Below are 22,163 nucleotides of genomic sequence, written 5' to 3' on the forward strand. Positions count from 1 at the left end.
GAGTAAACAGTAAGCCTGGACAGCAGTTAGGAGGCAGAAGGAAGTGTATGTGTTTTTGGAGGAATATATTGCAGAGTGCTCCCCAAACTCTGCCTATATTCTCCCATCTCATGTAAGCACTCTACTTGGGGCCCATGCAGCTTGATGCTCCTACCACTGCTGCCTCTTGTGGGATGTAATAGGGTAGGGAATATGTTTGGGGTTTTTTTTGTGAATACGGAAGAACTGATTTCCCCCTCAATTCAAGCCCAGACTATTGGCTCCTATCGATATTAGAAGTGTTCAAGCACCCACCAAGTTGGTCCCTTATGCAAACAAGCATTACCAATTAGGGATTACATTCATTTTAAGTGAAAGACAATGGGAACACTATTTCATCTTGTTTCAGGAGAGACAACATAGAAATTGACAACATTTTGTAAAACTTGATATGTCATGTTAATACACTAACTATAGCTAATGTGCACAAACTGAAAATGTTACCAGTAAGTTAAAAAAAAAAGTATCAATTGAGAGAGCAGTTTGTTAGCTAGAGGTATGATTCTGTACTCGCACCGACTGTCTCCTTAGTTACTTGTTTGTGGTGCCAAGGTGGTGTTTGTGGGGGGATGGCTAGTGCTTGCTAACAAATGTAAACAAGTGATATAATACCATCAAGTTCTAGTCAGCAAAAGCATATAATGCAAATGCATATTTTGAATTTGCTAATCCCTTTGTATTTTAGGAAAGGGGCCCTGCCATTTTGGGATATGCATACTTTTAATTTCCCTGGTAGGTAAGGGGGTGACTGGTGAGAGGGTGAGTGATTGGGGTGATTGTATGGGGTGACAGGTAGGAAAGACTGGAGAGAGGGGGGAGTCTGATGTGGGGGTGACTGGTCAACCCAGACACACACACCAGACTGCCTCTCTCTCAATCACCACCCCAACCAGTCTCTCTCCTACCTGTCACTTCCCCTCTTACTAATCACCCCCCCCACCAAACATACACCGGGAAATTAAAAAAGTGTGCATATCCCAAAGTGCCAGGGCCCCTTTCCTAAAATACAAAGGGATTAGCAAATTTAAAATATGCATTTGCATTACATGATTTTGCTTTCTAGAACTTGATACTATTATGTAGGTTGTTTGTTTACATTTGTTACAAGGCACTGACCATTTCTCCCCCCCACCACCACCTTGCAACTATGGCAATACAAAGAAATAACCAAGGAGACAGCCAGTAGGAGAGCAGAACCATATCTTTAGCTAACAAATTGCTTCCCCAATTGAGACACTAACATTTCAGTAACATTTTCAGTTAGCGCACACCAAGTCCGAAATTAGGGAAACCTGAAATAAACAAACCCTGAACCATTAAAAAAAAAAGAAATCAAACATGAAAAGAAAAACAAAGCACACCCCTATTACCAATGACAAGTGGCATGTAGTATTGTTTATGTGCACCAGACCTTCAAAGGTTCTTCTATTGCCATCCCCACACCAAAGAATCACAACTATTTAATCAAGGCTTCACATATAAATTTATAACATCCTGGAAGAATCCACAAACAAGGGGGATGATACAAACCTATGTACTCTGAGCGTTCCTTATTACTTGCAGTTGTGCTCATTTTTGTGCACACAATGTTTACAATCAATGCAGGAAGGACTTTTATGCACACATGAAAATGTGCACATAACATGCTTGCAGGTTAGCACCCAATGCAAGTTTAATGGAGAAATTACTTACCTGATAATTTCATTTTCCTTAGTGTAGACAGATGGACTCAGGACCAATGGGGTATAGTGTACTCCTGATAGCAGTTGGAGACTGATCAGATTTCAATCTGACGTCAGCCCTAGTACATATACCCCTGCAGGACGTGCAGCTCTTCAGTATTTATTTATTTATTTTTGGTTTTTATATACCGGTCTTCTTGCATTAGATGCAAATCAAATCGGTTTACATTGAACAATAAAACTTGCTTGAAAAAGCATTACATGTAACAAAGAACATCAAAAACATGAAAACCTGTTGGAACAATAATAAAACAGAGTTTGAATTGTTCATCTTTATCAGATGCCTTACAGGAAAAGTGATATAAGATATATATAAATGGAAAAAATGGATTAAAAATTAAAATTAAATAACATATGGAAGTAACGAGAGAAAATAGAGCATGGGAGCACTGAGTGAAAATTATGAGAGTATTCTCCTCAAAAAGCATTGTGGATATATGTATGACTGAATAGTTTGAATAACTTGATTAATTTGAACTGGCTGAATTGGCTATAGCTGGAGACGGCCAGTGCCCTCAACCGAGAAATGTCGACACTCCATGAATTACTCGCTCCCAGGGATGTCCCCTGAGAATTCCATGAGTAAAGGCAGCCGTGGGTGGGATGCTGAGTCCATCTGTCTACACTAAGGAAAACGAAATTATCAGGTAAGTAATTTCTCCATTTGCTAGTGTGTAGCAGATGGACTCAGGACCAATGGGATGTATAAGAGCTACTCCCGAACCAGATGGGAGGCTGCCCGTGACCCACTTAGTGCTGCACTTGCAAATGCTGTGTCCTCCCGAGCCTGAACATCCAGGCGGTAAAACCTGGAGAAGGTGTGGATGGAGGACCATGTCGCCACCCTGCATATCTCGGTGGGTGACAGCATCTTGGTTTCCGCTGAGGCCACTACCTGGGCTCTAGTAGAATGGGCCCTTGACTTGTAAAGGCGGTGGCTTGCCTGCTTCTACTTAGGCGGCCTTGATGACTTCTTTGATCCAGCAGGCTATGGTTGCTCGCGAGGCTGCTTCCCCTTGCTTCTTCCCGCTCTGAAGGATGAATAGATTGTCCGTCTTTCATATGAATTCCGACCTTTCCAGGTATCTGACTAGGAGTCTGCAGACGTTGAGATGGCTGGGGTCTGGTACTGGCTGGGGGCCATGATTTGGGTCCCTTAGGGCCTCTTCGCACTGTATACACAAGGTATTTGTGCGCACGGATCACCTCTGTGCGCACAGATCGAAATGGTGGACAGGGCAGTGAACAGAACCAAAATGGTGACGGCGACCACGCGGACAACATGGCGACCGCCACAGAGGGTCTCCATGTGGAAGGGCCCTCAGATCTGACCGGAGTCTAGCCCTGCTAGGGCCGATCAACCCGGTGGCACTGGTCCCGGCTGGCAACCTGTGCGTCTCCTTGAGCTTCAGAGACCGGAGACTTAGATTTCTACCTTACCTTGTCTCGGCGCTTCCCGGTTTCGTTCCGGGCGGTCTCCAGCTGCAGGGGGAGAGGGAAAAATACCTTCACTGCCGCGCTCAAGGTTGCACCCACTGCCTCTCAGCCTCACCCGATGTCAGGGGCTAGGTCCCCGCTGAGGGTCGGCTGCCGGCCCGAGGCATCGCGGAAATCACATCGGGAAATCTCAACTGGGGGAGGGACCCAACGGGTGTCACCACAGGAGAGCGGGGCTCGTCTGTAGATGTAAGATTTCTTCTTAATTTGGTTTTCTTTGGTAAAATTACTCTAATGCTGTGCTAGCCTGCATAGAGTCCCTAACTGCTATGGAGACAGAAAATACTGAAGAGCTGCACTTCCTGCAGGGGTATATGTACTAGGGCTGATGTCAGATTGAAATCTGATCCGTCTCCAACTGCTATCAGGAGTCCACTATACCCACTGGTCCTGAGTCCATCTGCTACACGCTAGGAAATGGTACTTAAGACATTAGCTATTATCCTCTAAGGCAAAAAGGTACACTGGCTTAAATTCATGTTTCTTAGCACTGAAAACATAATGCTTAGTGAGAAGTAGAGTAAGATTTCCAGGGCTAGTTTAGTGTACAGACAGAAGCTTGCATTCTGGGGCCAGGATCTGCACACAAAAAAAAGTTTTCTGCACAGAAAGCCTTTTGTGTGTCTAAATCATGATTTTATGTATTGTCATGCATTTTCTTTGTGCACATTTTTGTGCTCACACACTTCCCCCCCCCCCCACCCGACCCTACCACCTCCCAAATCATCAGCATACGATTTGTTTATTGCATCTGGTGTTAAGATTTTTTAGCATGTACAAATTGTGCTGAATTTCAATGCAGTTTTAATGCTCAGCTTATTACATTGGCACAAAAAGCAGGTGGCTTAAATGTTCAAGCTGATAATTTGGTTACAGACTTACCAATCAGAATTGCATATGTTCTAGAATTATAATCCAGATAAGGAGACTCCATGGCCCAGGGAAACAGTAGTCGTGAACTGTAAAATAAATAGATACAGGAAAGCCTCCCAGACAGACAGAGTGCAGACAGTGGAGTGCTCTAGCTGAATATTTGTTCTTGTCCAAATTATGGAAGGATGTCATGCAATTAATTTGCACACTTAAGATAAAGAAACACTCCTGGGGTTTGCTTCCTTTGGAATTAATGAACTTTCATTCCTTAGCATGTATTCTCACCCCCAATGGGTATTACAAAATATTCTGCCCAACATTGATTGTGGCTCCATTTTCATCCTTGAGTTGGCCAGCAACTGCACACTACTGTTTAACAGTAGCCATGATGCCACCTTACTAAGGTTGATAAATGCTTTCATTGTAGTCCTAAAATTAACTAGTTCAAGAGGCTAAGTTTAATTGTTTGATATACTGCCTTTTCAACAATCAAGGCAGTTTACACATTAACACGTGTGCACAGATACAGACCTCAGGGAGAGGAACATAATGGACAATAAGCCAGTATCAAAATGAGATCTAGAGGACAGCAGGGCTCCCCACTGATTTGCCAGGACATCCATCAGCTCCATCTTTTGGTCAAAATTCCTCATCTCACATTTGAATTGAGAACTGTAATCTTTACAAACATTACACACTGTCAGAGATAAAGAGGTGAACAAACGAGCTATGGAAATCCCAAACACCTTCTACATGAAATCTTAAATGTGAAACCCAATTCTGAGGAAATCTTCCCATCCCCACATGAGGGGTCATCCTAAAGAGGGTATTTTGCATATTACAAGCAAGAACTAGAGCAGAAGCAATGTTACACTGCAAATTCACCTTTAGTTCTTTACCTAGAATCCTTTTTAAACCAGGTGTCTCCTTCCTACCCAATGCATATCACAGCTCTGAATGTTAATAGAAAGTCCTTCTCTGCCCTTTCCACACTTAAAATTCAAGCAAGGATACTAGGGACACATTCACACAAAGTCAAAAGAATACACTAGCCATCTTATCGTCTCCAAATGTTTTCTTTGTCTCCCCACTATTCTGTGACTTCAGCAGGTGTCTCTAAGGCAGGTAAGTGGTAAAAAAAAAAAAAAAAAAAAAAAATCAGAACATCTCATCCAAGAAAATGTTTGTCTAAATAATTTATTAAATACATCATTAAAATTTTGAATACAGTAGATTTCATATACACATAAAAAAGTTTAAAAAAAAGTGAAGATACAAATCTGTAGGCATTACAATAGCTAGCAACAATCAGCCTTATCTCCTGCCCCAAATGAGTGCAGGCAACGGGGTGCCAGTTCCCCAGAGATCTCAACCAACTTCCAAGGCATCCCACTAGGCCAGTCCTGAATGGGAGAAAGACCAGCAATCAGCCCATCCTAAAGGCAAGAGCTTATTTCTTGCCAGCCAGAAACACTGGTTACGCAAGCTGCTGGTTCCTCTTTTTCTGCATATCAAACTGAAGGATTTCTCCCTCTCAGAAAGCCAAAAGGTATTTTCTGATGCCAAGAAAAAGGAATTTTTCCCATCAGTGTTTAAGAACACTCCCTCGGGTGATCAAGCCACCTTTTGAAGCATCTCAGACTTGGGGCACTTCACACTTGCCCTTAGGGACCCCATGCTGGAGAAATCCCATTAACTCGGCAATACCCATCTGCGGATCTGGAGCCATAGGTGACTCAAGGACTTCAGTAAAAACTATTTACTTCACAATTTTAATGAAAAGAAAGCCAATGGAACAAGTGCTTTCACACTGAAGTTGAGGGGAAACCAGGCAGCTTGTTGAAACCAGTCTCTACTGCAGTGACTGAGTGATGAAGGTGGGTTACTACTGTACTAATACCAACTGAAGTTCAGGCTCACCATTCCTGAAGTTATTTTATACAAAGATGTAAAACTGGAGGGAAATGCAGTTATATGCATCGCTTCCAGCACAGAATGAGTGGTGTGAGCAGAAGCAAGGCTGGAAAAGAGCAGGGGAAGGGGGGAGAGCCTGCAGCAGGGTAAACATGACATAGGAGGTCCCTTCTGGTTTTGGTTAGTTTGGTTTTAAAGTGCTGAAGATAGACATTGGCTTTTCTAGATTGCCTTCTGAAACAGGAGTTTCATGAATAACCAAAAGGTTGGAAAAAAAAGCCAATAAGAAAATACAAACTGACTTATTCTGCAAGTCCAGATGCCCTGCAAGAAAGTGAGAGGTAGGTTATGATTTCTTTTTAAGTCAACTTAGATTCTTACTGCTCTAACTTCTGGTTCAGATGTGCATGGAAGCAAGCGCAGAATGGCACTGCCTTACCAGTTTGTATCCACACCTATCCTGCCACCAAATCTAAAAATGCTGACAAAGGTTAGGTGACAGGGTACTGCTTAATTTACCTATAATAGTTTCAGATCAGTATATGCTCCTGCCTTCACAGTTAAGGAGAGACTGGCCTACAGAATTCCATACATACACCGTGGCTGCTGCTTCCACATATTTCTGTAGGGGGACAAACATATGTCCCACTGCAATAAATTTGGCAAAGTAAATAATCCAGAATGCCACAAAGGAAGATAGCAGCAAAATGAGAAACACTCCAAGAGAATCTATTAAAAAAAATTTTTTTTTTAAATCCTCTTATTAAACCATAGGTGGCTTTTCCCTCTTGCCAGTTTTTGCAGCCTGTGGACGTGCTTAGAAAAAAAAAAAAGTTAGTCCTTCAACCAGTGTCTTGCTACCTCTTGTTGATCCTATTCCCAGTAGTTAGGCATCAAAAGGACAGGATCATGCACAGATCTGTATAATATTAAACTAATCACACAAACTGCAGTTGTCTAAAGTTTGAAATACAGTTACAGCTTAAAAGTGAAGGCATAAGATTAGTCTTCCATTAACAAGCAATCAGATGTTGAAAGTGTCCCACTGCTAAGCAAGTCACTGTGGCTACTCAGATTTCCAGCTTACATCTGCTCAGTTTATCAGATAGAATCTTTTTGGAGTTAGTGTACACAAAAGAGCACAAAATAAAATAAAGCTAAGAGATGATTTCTGGAGCCAATGCAAGACAATAGGACAGCCATTGCCAAGAGATACTAGTTAATAGTCTGACATTAGCTCCAGAACTGACAGAGCATTAACCGTGTCCAGAAATAATAATAAAAGTTAACCTGAGAAACCTGAGCAATCATGCATATGCAATCCTAACATCTTTGCTCTGCAGCATCACATAACCAGATAGATGCTAGTCTTTGCTCTTGTAGCCCCTCCAGCACCACTCTGGTAACTCTGATTTACCATCCTTCTAAGATGGAAAAGGTTTGTAGGGGAAACATGTCCCATAATCTGACTGGCCAATTGAGGTTTTTGGTTCTGCAGTGCAATCACTGCCATTATAGTAAAACTAATTCCTACCTTGTTCCAGTCACTGTACATTAAAAAAAAATTTTGCACTGAAGTGCAACATACAATGAGTGAGCAAACGGTCAGTCCCTCAGATCTATGTACGTATACACAGTAGCTCAGTAGTTTTTAATAAGGCATCACAGGTGCTTTGAACAGTAAGCAGTAATTAAAATTGTATCTATACAACAAGCTAAAGAACATTGTGCAAGAATCCTCAAAAGAAAAAAAAAAACAAAACTTGTACAGCATTTAACACACAGGCAGTAACACACAGCCTGCACCGAATAATGTGACTTCTTGTTGCTTAACTTTTATAAGCTTAGATCTGAAACCTCTTCAACATACCTGGGAATCAATATGTTTAGAACTGGTAAAAAGAAGCTGTCAGATATCACATACACCAATTAGTTCCAAGCTCTAATTTAAGTTGACTGTCCCAAACATGGCTACACCCAGAAGATCACAAGAACAAAATCACAGGGAAACCATGATCGATACAGGACAGGTGTTACTTGCCATACAGATTCTTGAAGCTTTACACAGTGCAAAGTGGGTATGTCTCTTAGGGGACACAGCCCCAAATTTCTCAAAACAGGAGAGAGAAGTAGCGGCAGAGGCCATATATGAAGCCATCACCTCTACAGCCCCAGTGCCATCTGATAAAATCCTTGGAGAGACTTCCTCAGAAACAGACTCCACCGGCAACTTAATGGTTTAGGATTGGAGACACTGCTCCGTACCAGACTTCGCAGAAGGCAAACCATGGTGCTCGCCCAACGGATTGATCCGAGCTCTCAGGGAGCTTAGTTCCCATTGCTGATGCTGGAGTTGGCGCTGCTGCAGCTTTGTTCATATGAGGGAGGAGCTTCTGCATAAGGCATTCAAAGGAGTACAAATTAGCCATTCAACAACAGCCTATCATGAGAGTCAAGACATCTTCAATAGAGACTTCCAGAAAATAGCAACTGCTACTCTGACAAGATTCTGCTAAGGGCTTCTAAAGACAAATCTGTACACAGAAATTCCCCAAAGAACAGAAGCTTTGTACATTCTTTTCTAGGTCCTTAGAATGTGTTTTCAAGAGAGATCTACTCTGATGTGGCTAGTGACAAGCATGTTAAGAAATGTATTCTAATTTAGACAGATTTTGACATAGGAACTGAATTTTCTTTGTATTATCCTTGTAAATGTAAAGTTTAAAACTAACAGGAACTAATCAACATCCGAAGGTACATGCAGATTCCTCACACCATATACAGTGGCTTGCCAAAGTATTCAACCCCCTAAAAAGTCAGATTTGTGTGGATTACAAATGATGCACAGATTGTGCCAGACAGTATGTTTATTGCAAACCACTATGTTGTTAGAGTAAATTTTCAAAGTCACAATTAATTATTTCTCTGTATTTTTTGTAAAATAAAGATTGAAAACTGAAAAATGCTGCTTTCAGAAGTATTCATCCTCTGTATGGTGGAAACCAAGTTTAGACAGATGAAAGATATTGCCCTAACAATTGGCAACCCCTTTTTTCTATGTGCTATATTACAACTGGCCTGTGAATCATTAAAGAGAAAGAAAAAAAAAAAAAAAAAAAAGAGTCAGCTTTTCTGGATAAAAGACCCCCTAATTCCAGTACCATTGGTCAGGCTGTGAATCTGAAGGAAAGCTGTGAAAATGAAAACCAAAAGAGAATTCTAAGGAAATTAAAGTTATAGACATGCGCAAGATGGATAGTATCTTGCAGCCTTTTCCTAAGTGCTTGGATATCCCAGTGAGCACTGTTGGATCAAGTGTGAGGAAATGGAAGCTGCATCATACCATCCAGACATTGCCTAGACAAGGCCATCCCTCAAAACTCAGCATCAGAGCAAGGAGACTGTGTTGGCCTCCCACACATACTTTGAAGGACCTACAGAGTTCAGTGACTGAGAATGGAATGAGGTACACCAGTCAACCATATCAAGAGCTTTGCATACAACTGGACTGCATGGGAGGGTGGCTAGAAAGAAGCCATTACTGAAGAAAAATCAAACCACATCTGGAGTTTGCCAGAAAGCATCAGTGACCCAGCTAAAATGTGGGATAAGGTTTTGTGGTCAGATGAGAGAAAAATGGAGCTTTTTGGCCAAAATTCAAAACATTGTGTGGCACAAACCTAACTCTGCCCATTCCTCAGCAAACACCATCCCAACAGTAAAGTATGGGGGTGGCAGCATCATGTTGCGAGGATGCTTTTCCTCAGCACAGAGTGGGCATCTTGCTAAAAATGAAAGATAGATGGTGCAACATACAGTGAGATACTGCAGGACAACCTACTTCAGTCTGCTAAAAAACTAAAAACAACTTACAAGTTCACCTTTCAGCAGATCAATGATCCCAAGCACAAGGCCAAAGCAACACAGGAGTGGTTGAACAAAATGTTCTACAATGGCCAAGTCAAAGTCCTGATCTCAATCCAATCAAGAATCTGTGGCACTGTTTGAAAATTGAAATCCATTAAGAATCATCCAACAAACCTGAATAATCTAAAGCAAATCCGCCAGGAAGAATGGGCAAAAACTCCTAAACAGCTTGCAAAGCTGGTAAAAACTTATCTCCAACAGCCTAGAGCTATTATTGCAGCAAAAGGTGGTTTTACCAAGTACTAGTCTGAAAAGGATGAATACTTATGCAAGCAGCATTTCTCAGTTTAAAATTTTATTTTACAAAAAATGCAGAGAAATAATTGTGACTTAAAATTTACTTTAAGAGCATATTGGTTTGCAATAAACATTGTCAGACAATCTGCATGTCATTTGTAATCCATACAGATATGCTGACTTTTTTGGTGGGAGGTGTCGAATACTTTTGCAAGCCATTGTATATATACCCAAAATAAAAGGAACCCAAATTTAATACAAACTTATCATATAAAAACACTTTATTATACATCAAATACTATCAGTTTAAAAAAATGTACTTATTCTCACCATATAGCATAAGAATATTACATTACATGATATATATAAACAAATAAACATCATGTTCATACATTTAAGATACAGGGCCCACTTGTTTCAGACGCAGCTTCTTCAAGAGGGAAAAAAAAAATGAACCACTCTGCTGCTACAACGTGGCCAAACAATGATCCAAAAGACTCCTCACAGCAAGGCTGAAATGCAGTTCAACCTCAGTGTGGTACCTCTTAACATTTTATTTGTATAGAGTCAGTCATTCTATAAAATACAGTCACAGCGGTTCACAGAATGCAAAACATTCATAAATTAAAAAAAAAAACAATGTTAGAAACATATATAAAAGAAAATATTAAGAAAATCAGAAATAGACAATTATTGATCATAAAGAATTCCACCGATATTCCTAAATATGCACACAAAATGTTAACTCTTATCCTTAAATCCAATTAAACTACACTCATACCGATGATGCTGAGGCTTACCGGATATCATGCTGCCATCCATTCGGTCAGCTTGCCGGCTTATAATATTTATTTATTTATTTAAAGAATTTTTATATACCGGGGCATGTAGCAAAACATCACCTCGGTTCACAGTGTAACATAACATAGCAAATAGCTTTACAATGAATATAAATAACGGTTCACAATATAAAATGATATAGTAGCAGGCTTTACAAAAGATTAGTATCTGCTTGTAAACTATATACAAGAGACTGAAAATTAACATGCTCTCTCATCACGATCCCACCGTATCTACTCAAAAGACTTAAAGGCAAAATCAACACACACAAATATGTATAACCCTCATGAACTGAACCAACAAATAAGTCTTATCACCATAACACGCACACCAACTACTGTATCGTAGTGAACGCCGTGCATGTGCACGATTAAACCGTGAAGTAAAATGGGTATCTTTTATAGAACAGCAGCAACTGATGTGGCCCAAATTTACAGGTGTGTTTAAATTCTGGCAATTTTGTGGTGGTCCACATGCACAGCATTCACTGTGATGGAGTTATAGTAGTTGGTGTGCAGTTATGGTGATAAGGCTTATTTGTTGGTTCGGTTCATGAGGGTTATATAAAAGTGTGTATTGATTTTGATTTTATGTTTGAGTAGGTCTGGTGGGACCATAATGACAGAGCATGCAAATATTATAAAGCCAGCAAGTTCACTGAATGTTAACCTTTAAATTCAATTAAACTACACCCATACCGCTCATACTGAGGGTCTACAGGATAAGAGTTAAAATTGTGGGTATATATTTTTAGGAACATCAGTGGGATTCTTTACGAACAGTGATTTTCCGTGTTAAAGGGTACCACACAGAGTTGAACTGCAGTGGTTTGGATTTCAGCCTTCTGTGAGGAATCTTTTGGATCGTTTGGCCATGTAGCAATGGAGTGGTTAATTTTTTTCCCTTTGAAGCAGCCACATCTGGTGAAACAATTGGGCCCTGTTTGTTGGGATAATATCAAAAGATTTGCACATAAATACAATTTTTGGATGTATGTATGTATTTTTACATGTGCATATGTTTTATGTTTAAGTGCATATGGATATATCATTAATATGTTACTGTATTTTTGATGTGAACATGTTAGTGTATTTTTTATATCATGTAATATGTTATGATTTATGTTGGGAATGATTATAAGTATACTTTATGATTTGAAAGGTTTGTACTAGATTTGGGTTCCTTTTGTTTTGGGTATAAGTTTAAAACTAAAACATGCATGAAAAATGTCTTGATCAGGGATTATGGCACTCACAGACAGGACTCAAAGATTCCAGTTTTTCTCTTCAAGACTGAAAAGCATTAAGGAGGGCCCCTTATTTTTGGATTCCTTCAAAATTTGGTGCCCTAGGCATGTGCCTATGCTAATTCTTCTTAAATCTGGCCCTAGCCTTGAACGATAAGGGTGAGGAAGGGTGGAGGGTGGGACTGTGTCAGATCTCTAAGAATTGCATCAGAGCTGCAAAACTGGTAACTATTACAATTCATAAGTAAATATAATTTTCTCTTATCTGATGACTTTGCCTTTTCACTTTGATGTCCTTTAAACTGACATTGTTGCTAAGTTTAGTTTGATATTTTAAATGAGAGACTGAATTTTTGCCATCTTCTGGTGGGCTTACACTAGAAGTGATAACTAGTCTCAAGTTCACCAAGTCATGTAGTTATATGATTATACAGGTCTCCATACTTGAAAACAGATACAGCTTTTTGAATCATGTTCTGAAAAGTTATGAACCAGTTGGACTATCAATGGATACTGAAGGAAGCATCCGAGTACATGCAACAGTTTCCATTCAGCACATTACTACAATTTTCAATGGAGGGATAAGCCATGGGAAGGCAATTAAATATCTCACATCTTCATTCATGAATGACCCATAGCTCATTTACAACCACATCTACATATAAAAGAATGCCCTACGTATAAACATATTGGTCAACTTGAAGGGCTGTGCAACTTCCAAAGTATCTTCTCCATTCACTGCATTACTGCAAAATACATCCTTCCTCCACTCTACAGATGTGGAAAGTATTACTCAAGCACCTCTACTGGATGAAGGTAAGTTGGAGCAGAACTTGCTGAGTTCTAACACTGAGCAGATTGCATACTTCTCTCAGCATTTGTGTTATGCAATGCAGCACTGTTTGCTATTATCTGAATTCTATTTCTATAGCTTGAAACCTATGAAGATCCATGCTGCATATGTTCTTAAATAAATTTATTTAAAATTTGTAGAAGTTAAGGTAAAAATATCCCAGAATACAGCAACATGAGCTATTATAGGCCATTTAAAAAATAAATAATTTTCTTCTGGACATGTATAAAGCAGAGTTGCTTACTTGTAACAGGTGTTCTCCCAGGTCTGCAGGATGTAGTCCTCACATATGGGTGACATCACTGGACAGAGCCCTATCACGAAAAACTTTTCTGTTAAAGTTTCTAGAACTTTTGACTGGCACACTGAGCACACCCAGCAGACCATGATCCTGGTGTCTACAGGGGTTTCCCTTCAGTCTCGTTTGTAGCAAAAAGCGAGAGCGAAAAAATAAAACGTTTTGGACCCAACTCTGAGGGGTGGCGGGTGGGTTTCATGAGGACTACATCCTGCTGTCCTGGGAGAACACCTATTACAGGTAAGCAACTCTGCTTTCTTCCAGGACAAGCAGGATGGTAGTCCTCACATATGGGTGATTAGCAAGCTACAGGCTGACTCATATTACAACAGGCCAATCGCAAACAACTCGTGCAGCAGGCACAATAATTGGGGTGCTATTAGCAATGATGAGGCAGCCTGAAATCACAGCAGGTGGTTGAGGAAGGAGTTGAGGATTATATCGGAACAAAGATTTTCAAGACAGATTGGCCAAAGGCAGAGTCTTGACAGCCTTCCTTATCTAAGCAGTTGTGGGCTGCGAATGTATGAAGAGAGCTCCATGTCGCAGCCTAGCAGATGTCGGCAATTGTACTGAACGATAGTGTGCTACCGATGTTGCCATGGCCCTGACAAAATGTGCCTGCACTCACCCCTGGAGAGGAAGGCCTGCGTCCTCATAGCAGAATTCGGTACAGTCTGCTAGCCTGTTGGAGAGAGTTTGTTTACCCACTGGAACTCACAGCTTGTTTTTTGTCAAAGCAGCAAAGAGTTGGGTGGATTTCCTGTGGAGTGCAGTGCGGTCTAGATAGAATGCAAGTGCATGCTTACAGGCTAAGGTGTGCAAAACCCTCTCGCCCTGGTGAGAGAGGCTTTGGAAGAGTGGGCAGACTATAGACTGAGTAAGGTGAGAGGCTGCGTCCACCTTAAGAAGAAATTTAGGGCGAGTATGGAAGACCACTCTGTCAGAGGAACCTAGTGTCGGATGAGTATGCAACAAGGGCTTGTAACTCACTGACCCTTTTAGCAGAGATGATGGCTATGAGGAAAAGAATTTTCCATGTTAGAATTTTAATGCTATAGGAATGCAAAGGCTCAAACGGGAAACACATGAGCCTTGTAAGCACTACATTTAGGCCCCATTCCGTAACCGGTAATAGTAGAGGCTTAAGTTGTAGAAAACCCATAAGCCGACTCAAGGGGTTGAGCCGTTAACAGGGCATCCCCTACTCCCTGGTGGTATGCTGAGATGGAACTGAGGTGCACCCGTGCGGAGGATGTCTGGGGACCAGAATCCGAAAGGTATCCTAGATAGCCTAATAGAGATGGAGTGGGGCAGGAAAAAAGGCCAATACCTTTTTGTGCACTCCATTTGGTAAATCTTGCCCATTATGAATGGTAAGATTTACGTGTAGAAGGCTTTCGTGAAGCTACAAGTACCTGAGAATATCAGTGAGTGTGTTATGAGGTTGACCTATGGGCAGGTGAATTGGTTCCTGGAGTGATAGGTTGAGAAGTATGGGGACGCATACTTGAGGCCAGTACGGGGTTATGAGAATCATTGACAACTCGTCCTGCTGTAGCTTCACGTGAGTTTTGGCAATGAGCGGTATCTGAAGAAACGCATATAGGAGGCCTTTGTTGCAGGGGCGAGCAAAGGCATCCATGGCTAACATTTCAAAGCCTGTGTAGGGAGCAGAATCTGTCCACTCTGTGGTTCGATTCGAATGCAAGAGGTCGATGGTTGGTTGACCTCAGCACTAGAAGATTTTGCTCGCTACACATGGATTCAGAGACCACTTGTGGGGATGGAGACATCGATTGAGATGGTCTGTTAGTATGTTCGGTATGCCTGTTAGATAAGTGGCCCAGAGATGCATGGAGTGTGCAAGGGCCCAGGCCCAGAACTGCGTGGCTTCCTGGCAGAGCAGATAAGAGCTTGTGTGTCCCTGTTTGTTCGAGTACCACATTGCCACTATGTTGTCTGTATCCACAAAGTTTTGTATGAGAGGCAGTGTTTGAAGGCATAAAGGGCATAACGTATGGCTCAAAGCTCCAGAAAGTTGAAGTGAGACATTTCATGGAGCAGCGTTGACGCATTTTGGGTCTGGAAGGTGTTGATACGAGCTCTCCAACCCAAGTTGGATGCAACTGTGGCCAAGATCATCTGAGGATTTGGTTACTGGATCGGTGATATGATCAGGGACGACAGTGGTTGAACAGCTTAGAGCCAGTGAAATCTTAAAATCCACTGAGTTTTTCTCATGGCTAGTCTGGTCATAGGACTGACGTGGATCATGGAAACCATGTGGCCCAGCAATGGAAGAATTGATGGGCTGAGGCTATGCTGCATGCACGCAGAGATGGACAATTTGATAGGATGTCTGCACGGTTGTTGGATAGGAAGGCCATTGCGACTGTAGTACCCAGATCTGCTCCATATGGGATTTATGGCAGTTGATCAGAATTCCCAGCCAAATGTAGTAGATTTATAGTGAGTCTTAGAGAATTTAGAGCTCCTTGTTTGGATTGACTCCTTATTGGGCAGTCATCCAGGTAAGGAAACGCGTGAATGCTGCTGTTCTTTGTAGATGAATGGCAGACACTGTTAGGCATTTGGTGAAATACACAAAATTGTCGAAGCTAGTTTGAATGGCAGAACTTGGTATTGAAAGTGCTGATGACTCACTATGAAGCATACAGAAAGTCCAGAGAATAGAGGAAACCCCCTTGTAGTAAGGAAAGCATGGTGCTGAGAGACACCATTTTGAATTTTTCTTTCTGAAGAAATTTGTTGAGATTTCTGAGGTCCAGGATGGGCAGAGGTCACCTGTTTTCTTTGAAAGTAAGAAATAGCGGGATTAAAATCCTCTGCCTTGCTGCGACTGGGGGAACGGTATCCCGAGCTCTGGTCCTCAGTGGGATGGACCGTTCTGTTCTCAGGCAAGGTTGAAAAATCCAGAAGCCTGCTCGGCAGGCAGAGCTGATGTGATCTGGATATCAGCTGGTCTCACATGGGAGCAGTAAGAGGTCCTTCTAGCATCCCTCTTTGCTGTGCAAGAAACGTAGAGCGCTGTTGCAGGGTCTCTCGGTGGTCTTGCAATTGATCCACTGTCTGTTGGACCTTGTGCATGAAGAGATTATCTGTGGTGCATGGCAGATCAGCTAGTTTATCTTGGATTTTGGGCCGTAAATCAGGGGCCATAAGGCAGATTCACCATCTAGCACAGGGTCCTGTTGCTGGCAATGGGAGGACGTTTCAATGCAATCATATGTTGCTCGAAGTTCATGTGGAAGGCAGAGAGGTCCCCTTTGTGTCGTGTCTAATATAGCTGGTAAATAGCAATATGTGACACCTATATAGTTCTTGGAAGAAGTTATGACCAAGACCCTCCTGAAAACTTCTGGTCCTTCTTAGTGACCAGGTTGAAAGGGATGGTTTCAGACACGTCCTTTACTTAGGTCTCGATGGGATCGGTGCCGAAGCAGGATTAGAGTGCCCATTGCCCTTCGAGGATCCCGGGATAGGTATAGGAGTCAGTGGAGGCTCAGAAGGATGAGTCAGCGTCAATGAATTAGGCTGTGGTTGGTAGGTGTCACAATGAGGCGGTGCCTCAACGGTGTGAATATCGATTGCTCCGGTGTTGGTAGATTCCAGAAGGCATTGAGGACAGCCTGATGGAAGAGGACGTCCAGCTTCTCCCTGGAAGCTGGTCTAGGTGGCAAGGCTACAGGGGGAGACAGGCTAGGCATTACTGGCACTTCCACATGAATCTGTGGTGGCTCAGTACCCAGCACTGGTGTCGGGGGAACGCCTCGGGTGCAGAGGAGCATGGAGACTTGTACCCGGGCCCGCTTTGCAACTGGCTCAATGGATATTGATGCTGGGATGCATCAGTGCCGGCACCGAACGCGGAACCATGTCTGTGCCGGTGACGGTGACAATGTTTCCCTTGGTGCTCAGCCCGGTCATTCTCCAGCACAGAGGAAGCTGCCACCGATGTCATGGATGGAGTCTGTGACGGATGGTCACCATGCTGGTGACTATGATTCCCATGGTGCTCGGCCCAGTCATTCTCCAACACAGAGGAAGATGCCCTCGCTGTCCTGAATGGCATTGGTGACAGACTGTCACAGTGCCTCTACTGCTCCTGGCATTGTTTGTCGCCCAAGGATTATACGGGGCTCTGGTTTAGAACCCGAAGTATGGAGCATTTTCTTTAGTCAAGGGCATGGATGTAGGTGTCTATGGTGGCATCGATGGAACAGATGGGGGCATAGACGGCAGCCCTGGCGGCAACCATGGACGTCCCAATCCCTCCAGCCCCGATGGAAGATTAGCAAGGACACTCGCGGGCATCGTGGGGGCAGACCGAGGGTGATAGACATAGGAAGAAAAAAGAGGGCCGCAATCCGGTTGGTAACCCGGGGGAACTGATAGTGAGGAAACTGGAACAGACCGGAAAACAGGGCATAGTACTCACCGAGCATCAATGAAATGTATGTGAAGGGAGACTCGTGTAGTGAAATTATTTATGAAGTAAAGCTTCGTGTTTTCGTGAGGAAAAGTTGTGAGAAAAATCTCAGAGCTCCTAAACGCGAGGCAAACTGCAGTGCAGAAAAAAAAAAAAAAAAGACTGAAGGGAGACCCCTGTGGACACAGGGATCATGGCATGCTGGGCATGCTTAGTGTGCCAGTTGAAAGTTCTAGAAACTTTGATAGAAAGGTTTTCAGTGATAGGGCTCTAGCCAGTGATGTCACCCATATGTGAGGACTACCATCCTGCTTGTCCTGGGAGAAATAAGGGTTCTTTGGGATGTGGGGCATGGGGGGAGAAGGATGATAGTGTTTGAACTCAAGGGAAAAACTGGAATGGCTCACTCACATCATCCCTAATTTATGAGCATATTTGACAATTATAATCCAACGCCTAGCACAATAATCAACTATCCAAATACATGCGATTCAAAGGAAGTTAAAATATGTTATAGACTTCTAGCTGTTCAACCAAACCATGTTAAAAAATTCCTGCTTTGCTCAAGTGGTTACAAATTAAGTTCCAACCTGAGATAAAAGGCTCTGGGATTAGTCCAGTGGCCTAGTGGTTAGTGATGTGTATGGTTTTTACAACATATCTGTGTGGAAGGTAAAAGGGCTGATATGGAGAGGGGACTTTAAAATGATAAAATGTCAAGGCATTTTGCAATTAAAATAAAAACTCTGGAATAAAGAAAGCCTTAAACTTTGGGCAGGATCCCAGAGGCTGTACACTTACCGTATGGATAGCCCCATGTGCTGTACTCTGGTGGTAAGATAAGTGAACCAGCAGTAGGTAAAGGCACCACTGCTCCTTCAGCGTAGTATGGAACTGTTGCTCCAGTGGACAGGCAGAGGGTGGGGTGATTAGGAGACCCAGCCGAGTCACATTCTGCTTGGCTTCCTTGGAAACTTAAACCTGGGGCATAGCTGAACGGGGTATGCTGATGCTGAGAATGGCTCTTGGTGGGGATGGATATATTGTCCATAGGGTGGTAACCGCTAGCAACATCTTCATCTGCTGGTGGTGCACTGGGTACAAGCATGGACGGGATTTCTGCAATGGCCCTGGATGGAGATAGAGGCTCTCTGTTTATCGCAATGTTCCCAATGTAAATAGGCAGGGTGACCATTACATCTGGATTTTTAATGGAAACCTGTTGGAGACAAAGGTAAGAGTTTCCAAGCACATAAGTTGCCACTCCCTCAGGTGTATGTACATCAAGCTGATGTCTAATTCCTCTACTAGTGATGAAGGGGGTACTTGCCAGGTTCTTGTGGCCTGGTTTGGCCTCTGTTGGAAACAGGATGCTGGGCTTGATGGACCCTTGGTCTGACCCAGCATGGCAATTTCTTATGTTCTAACAGTTTCAAGGAAATCTTATTTAGCAGAATATTCTTAGTGGCAAACTAGTCCCACATCTTATTTCAAATTTTCTCCACTATTAATGCAAATGACAGTAAGATACAGTAAAACAAGCCCAGGAAAGGAAAATATGTCCATAAAGAAACACACATGTCCCAAAAGCAATACCATCCTGCCATACAAGAGACCCAGGGTCAGCTCTTCAGTCCAGTACCTGCTCTGGCTAGCAACATACAGGGAATGCTTCAGAGGCAGATTTCATAGGCTCTGGCAAGGAGTGTGGCCCACCCATCACCTACTGGCTGACTCAAGAGCCCACTTGTATCATGTTCTGGAGGATTACTGAAATGTGGCTTCTCAGTCACTTAACTGCAATAAGTAGGCAAGATAGGAAGGAGAAAGCAGACTCCTGGCGTTAGAGCCCCAGCTAGGGCAAATTCCAAAATGAACTGGCTGCCTAAATGAGGAAGAAAACTGCCTAGCAAAACAGCATTTTTACCTATGTTCACCCATGGGACATAAAATTATCAACCTTGCACAGTAGAAGAATCTAAAGTTAATCTATGGTTAAGTCAGGTGTTCAGGTTTGCCCTTCGCATATCACCTCCAGGACCCACTGGTCCAACGTGATCTCGACCCACCTCCGATAAAAGAGAGACGTCCCTCTATTTCTTGTTCTGGAAAGTGGGTTGGCAAACCTTCATTGGGAAGCTTGGGAAGGTTCATCACATGAGCTCACTCCTCTCTTGGGCTGCCAGGGATAAAGGAGAGAGACCTACCGAAAGGCTGACTCCACTGAAAGGTCATCCCTCTGTAGGAATGAAAATGCCTGAAACCCCAGAAACAACCCTCATACCAAAGGGGTGCTGTAACTGTTTCTTATCCTCTGGCAACAGAGGTAGTGGACACTCGCCCCACTTACTGGTCAGTTTCTCCAATTCTCTCCCAAACAAGAGCATGCCTTTAAAGGGCATCTTTGTAAGATTGGCTTTGGAAGCTGTGTCAGCTGATCAATTGAGCAACCAGTGTTGATGCCTGGGTGCTATTACCAAAGCAGATCCTCTGGCCGAGGTCCAGACCAAATCACAGCCTGCATCTGCTAAAAAGGTGGTAGAAGGCTCCATAACTGCTCTGGAATTCCCTCCAGACTCAACCTCCTAAGAGTAGCAGACAAGATCTCGCCACTAGGCACAACAGGAGGCAATCTGTAAATTCATCGCCACTGCCTCAAAGGCTTGCTTAAGAATAGCCCAATTCTATCATGTACATCCTTCAAAGCTGCTTCTCCCTTTACAAGGATAGTCATCCGCTTAGATACAGCACATACCAGAGCATCCACTTTGGGAAACCACAAATGCTCTCTCACAGCCGGAATCAGAGGGTACAAGGCCTTCCAATGTCCGACCTCCTTTAAATTTGCCTCTGGGGCATCCCATTCTAGATCAATCAATTCTTGGTTGGCATCCATGACAGGGGAAAAACAAGAGGCTTTATGTAAGGTAACAAAATGGGATTCTTCCTCAGCTGACATAGCATCCAAACCTGTTTCAAGGTCTGGGAATTCAGGGCTGGCAATTCATCTCTATGAAAGAACCGCAACATAGTTCGATACGGTTTCAACCCTGGAGGAATTTCCCATCTTCCAGGGAATCAGGAACAACATCAGTGCCATCTGGATTCCTGTCAGGAACACCCACAGGGAGCACAGGTGAGCCCCAGCACTTAAGCATAGGACTGGAAGAGTGCGGGGCCACCAGCTGATGGACTGACCGGACAGAAGGGGGGGGGGGGGGTGGGGGGGGGGGGGGGGGGGGGGAAGCGGAGGACTGCGCCTGAAGAAAGGCTTGCAAGCCCTGAAAAAAAATTCCACTCAAGAAAAAGCAGCTGGATCCAGACCAAGCCCAGAAGGAACTGGTCATACAGAACTGCCCTCTCCAGTGGAGGAGCCAGTCTAGGGAGGACCAAGTTCTGGCACCCCCCAAGTCAAGGCAGAGACCAACCCATCATCAGAATGGGAAGAGCCAGGCTCAGCAAAATCCGAGGAAGACTACTCTCCCTGAGCGTCTGAGCATTGCTGACAAATTAGAAGCCAGGTCAGGCTGAGAAATCCTAATATGTCAGGCAACACAAAAAGGAAGCAGCTTAGGCTTCTTGCTTATTGGCACCATTGCTGTGGTAAACGTGCGTTGGAAAGGTTCACGCTCAAAAATGAAATGTGCCCAAAAAATAATCACCTAGAAGAAAGCATGGCAAGGCGCACACATAACCTGTGTGCCAAGTGCGTAAAAACGTTTGTGCACGTAAAAAGCACACCCAAAAAACGAGTGCACCATGCGTCTGCAGAGCCAATACACTGCTTGAACTATAGAGTGCAGCAGAACATGCGCAAGAGTGTGCGAAAACAGCCACCATGGCCTACCATGCGGCGTGCAAGAAAAAAGCCTTAGTATGGGGTCTAGTCCACCTGGGGGCGCTCAACCCGCCAGGCTGCCCAACCCCAACGGGAGTGGCAACAAACGTCAGCACAGCATGCAGAGAATGGAGTCCTGAAGAAGTTCTGCAACCCTACCATCTCTGATTCAGATAAAATTTACTTTTTTTTTTTTTTTTTAACTTTACCTGAGCTTAGCGCTTACCAGCAGAGTACAGAAATGGTCTTCGGCTGCAGGGGAGAGAGCATCTGCCGTCACCACTGCCTCGGCCTCCTGCACCCACTGCCTTTCAGCTGAACTAGCAGCTAAGTCCACACCAGACCAAGGCACACCTCTGAGGGACCATAGAAATTGCCTCAGGAATTCTCAACTGGGGGAGGGACG

The 22,163-nt window shown here is 43.2% G+C and overlaps 1 protein-coding gene across 3 annotated transcripts in view; it reads right to left on the reverse strand.

Annotated features, from left to right (window-relative positions):
* Window positions 1-22,163, reverse strand: part of ARRDC1 (arrestin domain containing 1) — a 201,869-nt gene that overhangs the window by 50,680 nt on the left and 129,026 nt on the right. For 2 of the 3 annotated variants that reach the window (XM_029611468.1, XM_029611467.1), the window contains exon 7: window positions 18,721-19,138. In XM_029611468.1, the coding sequence (XP_029467328.1) occupies window positions 18,721-19,138 (418 nt within the window). Of the gene's footprint in view, window positions 1-5,332; window positions 8,459-18,720; window positions 19,139-22,163 lie in introns of those variants that run through there. The other variant, XM_029611469.1, reaches the window with a different exon arrangement.

The sequence above is a fragment of the Rhinatrema bivittatum genome, chromosome 8, assembly GCF_901001135.1.
Source record: "Rhinatrema bivittatum chromosome 8, aRhiBiv1.1, whole genome shotgun sequence".
NCBI lineage: Eukaryota > Metazoa > Chordata > Amphibia > Gymnophiona > Rhinatrematidae > Rhinatrema > Rhinatrema bivittatum.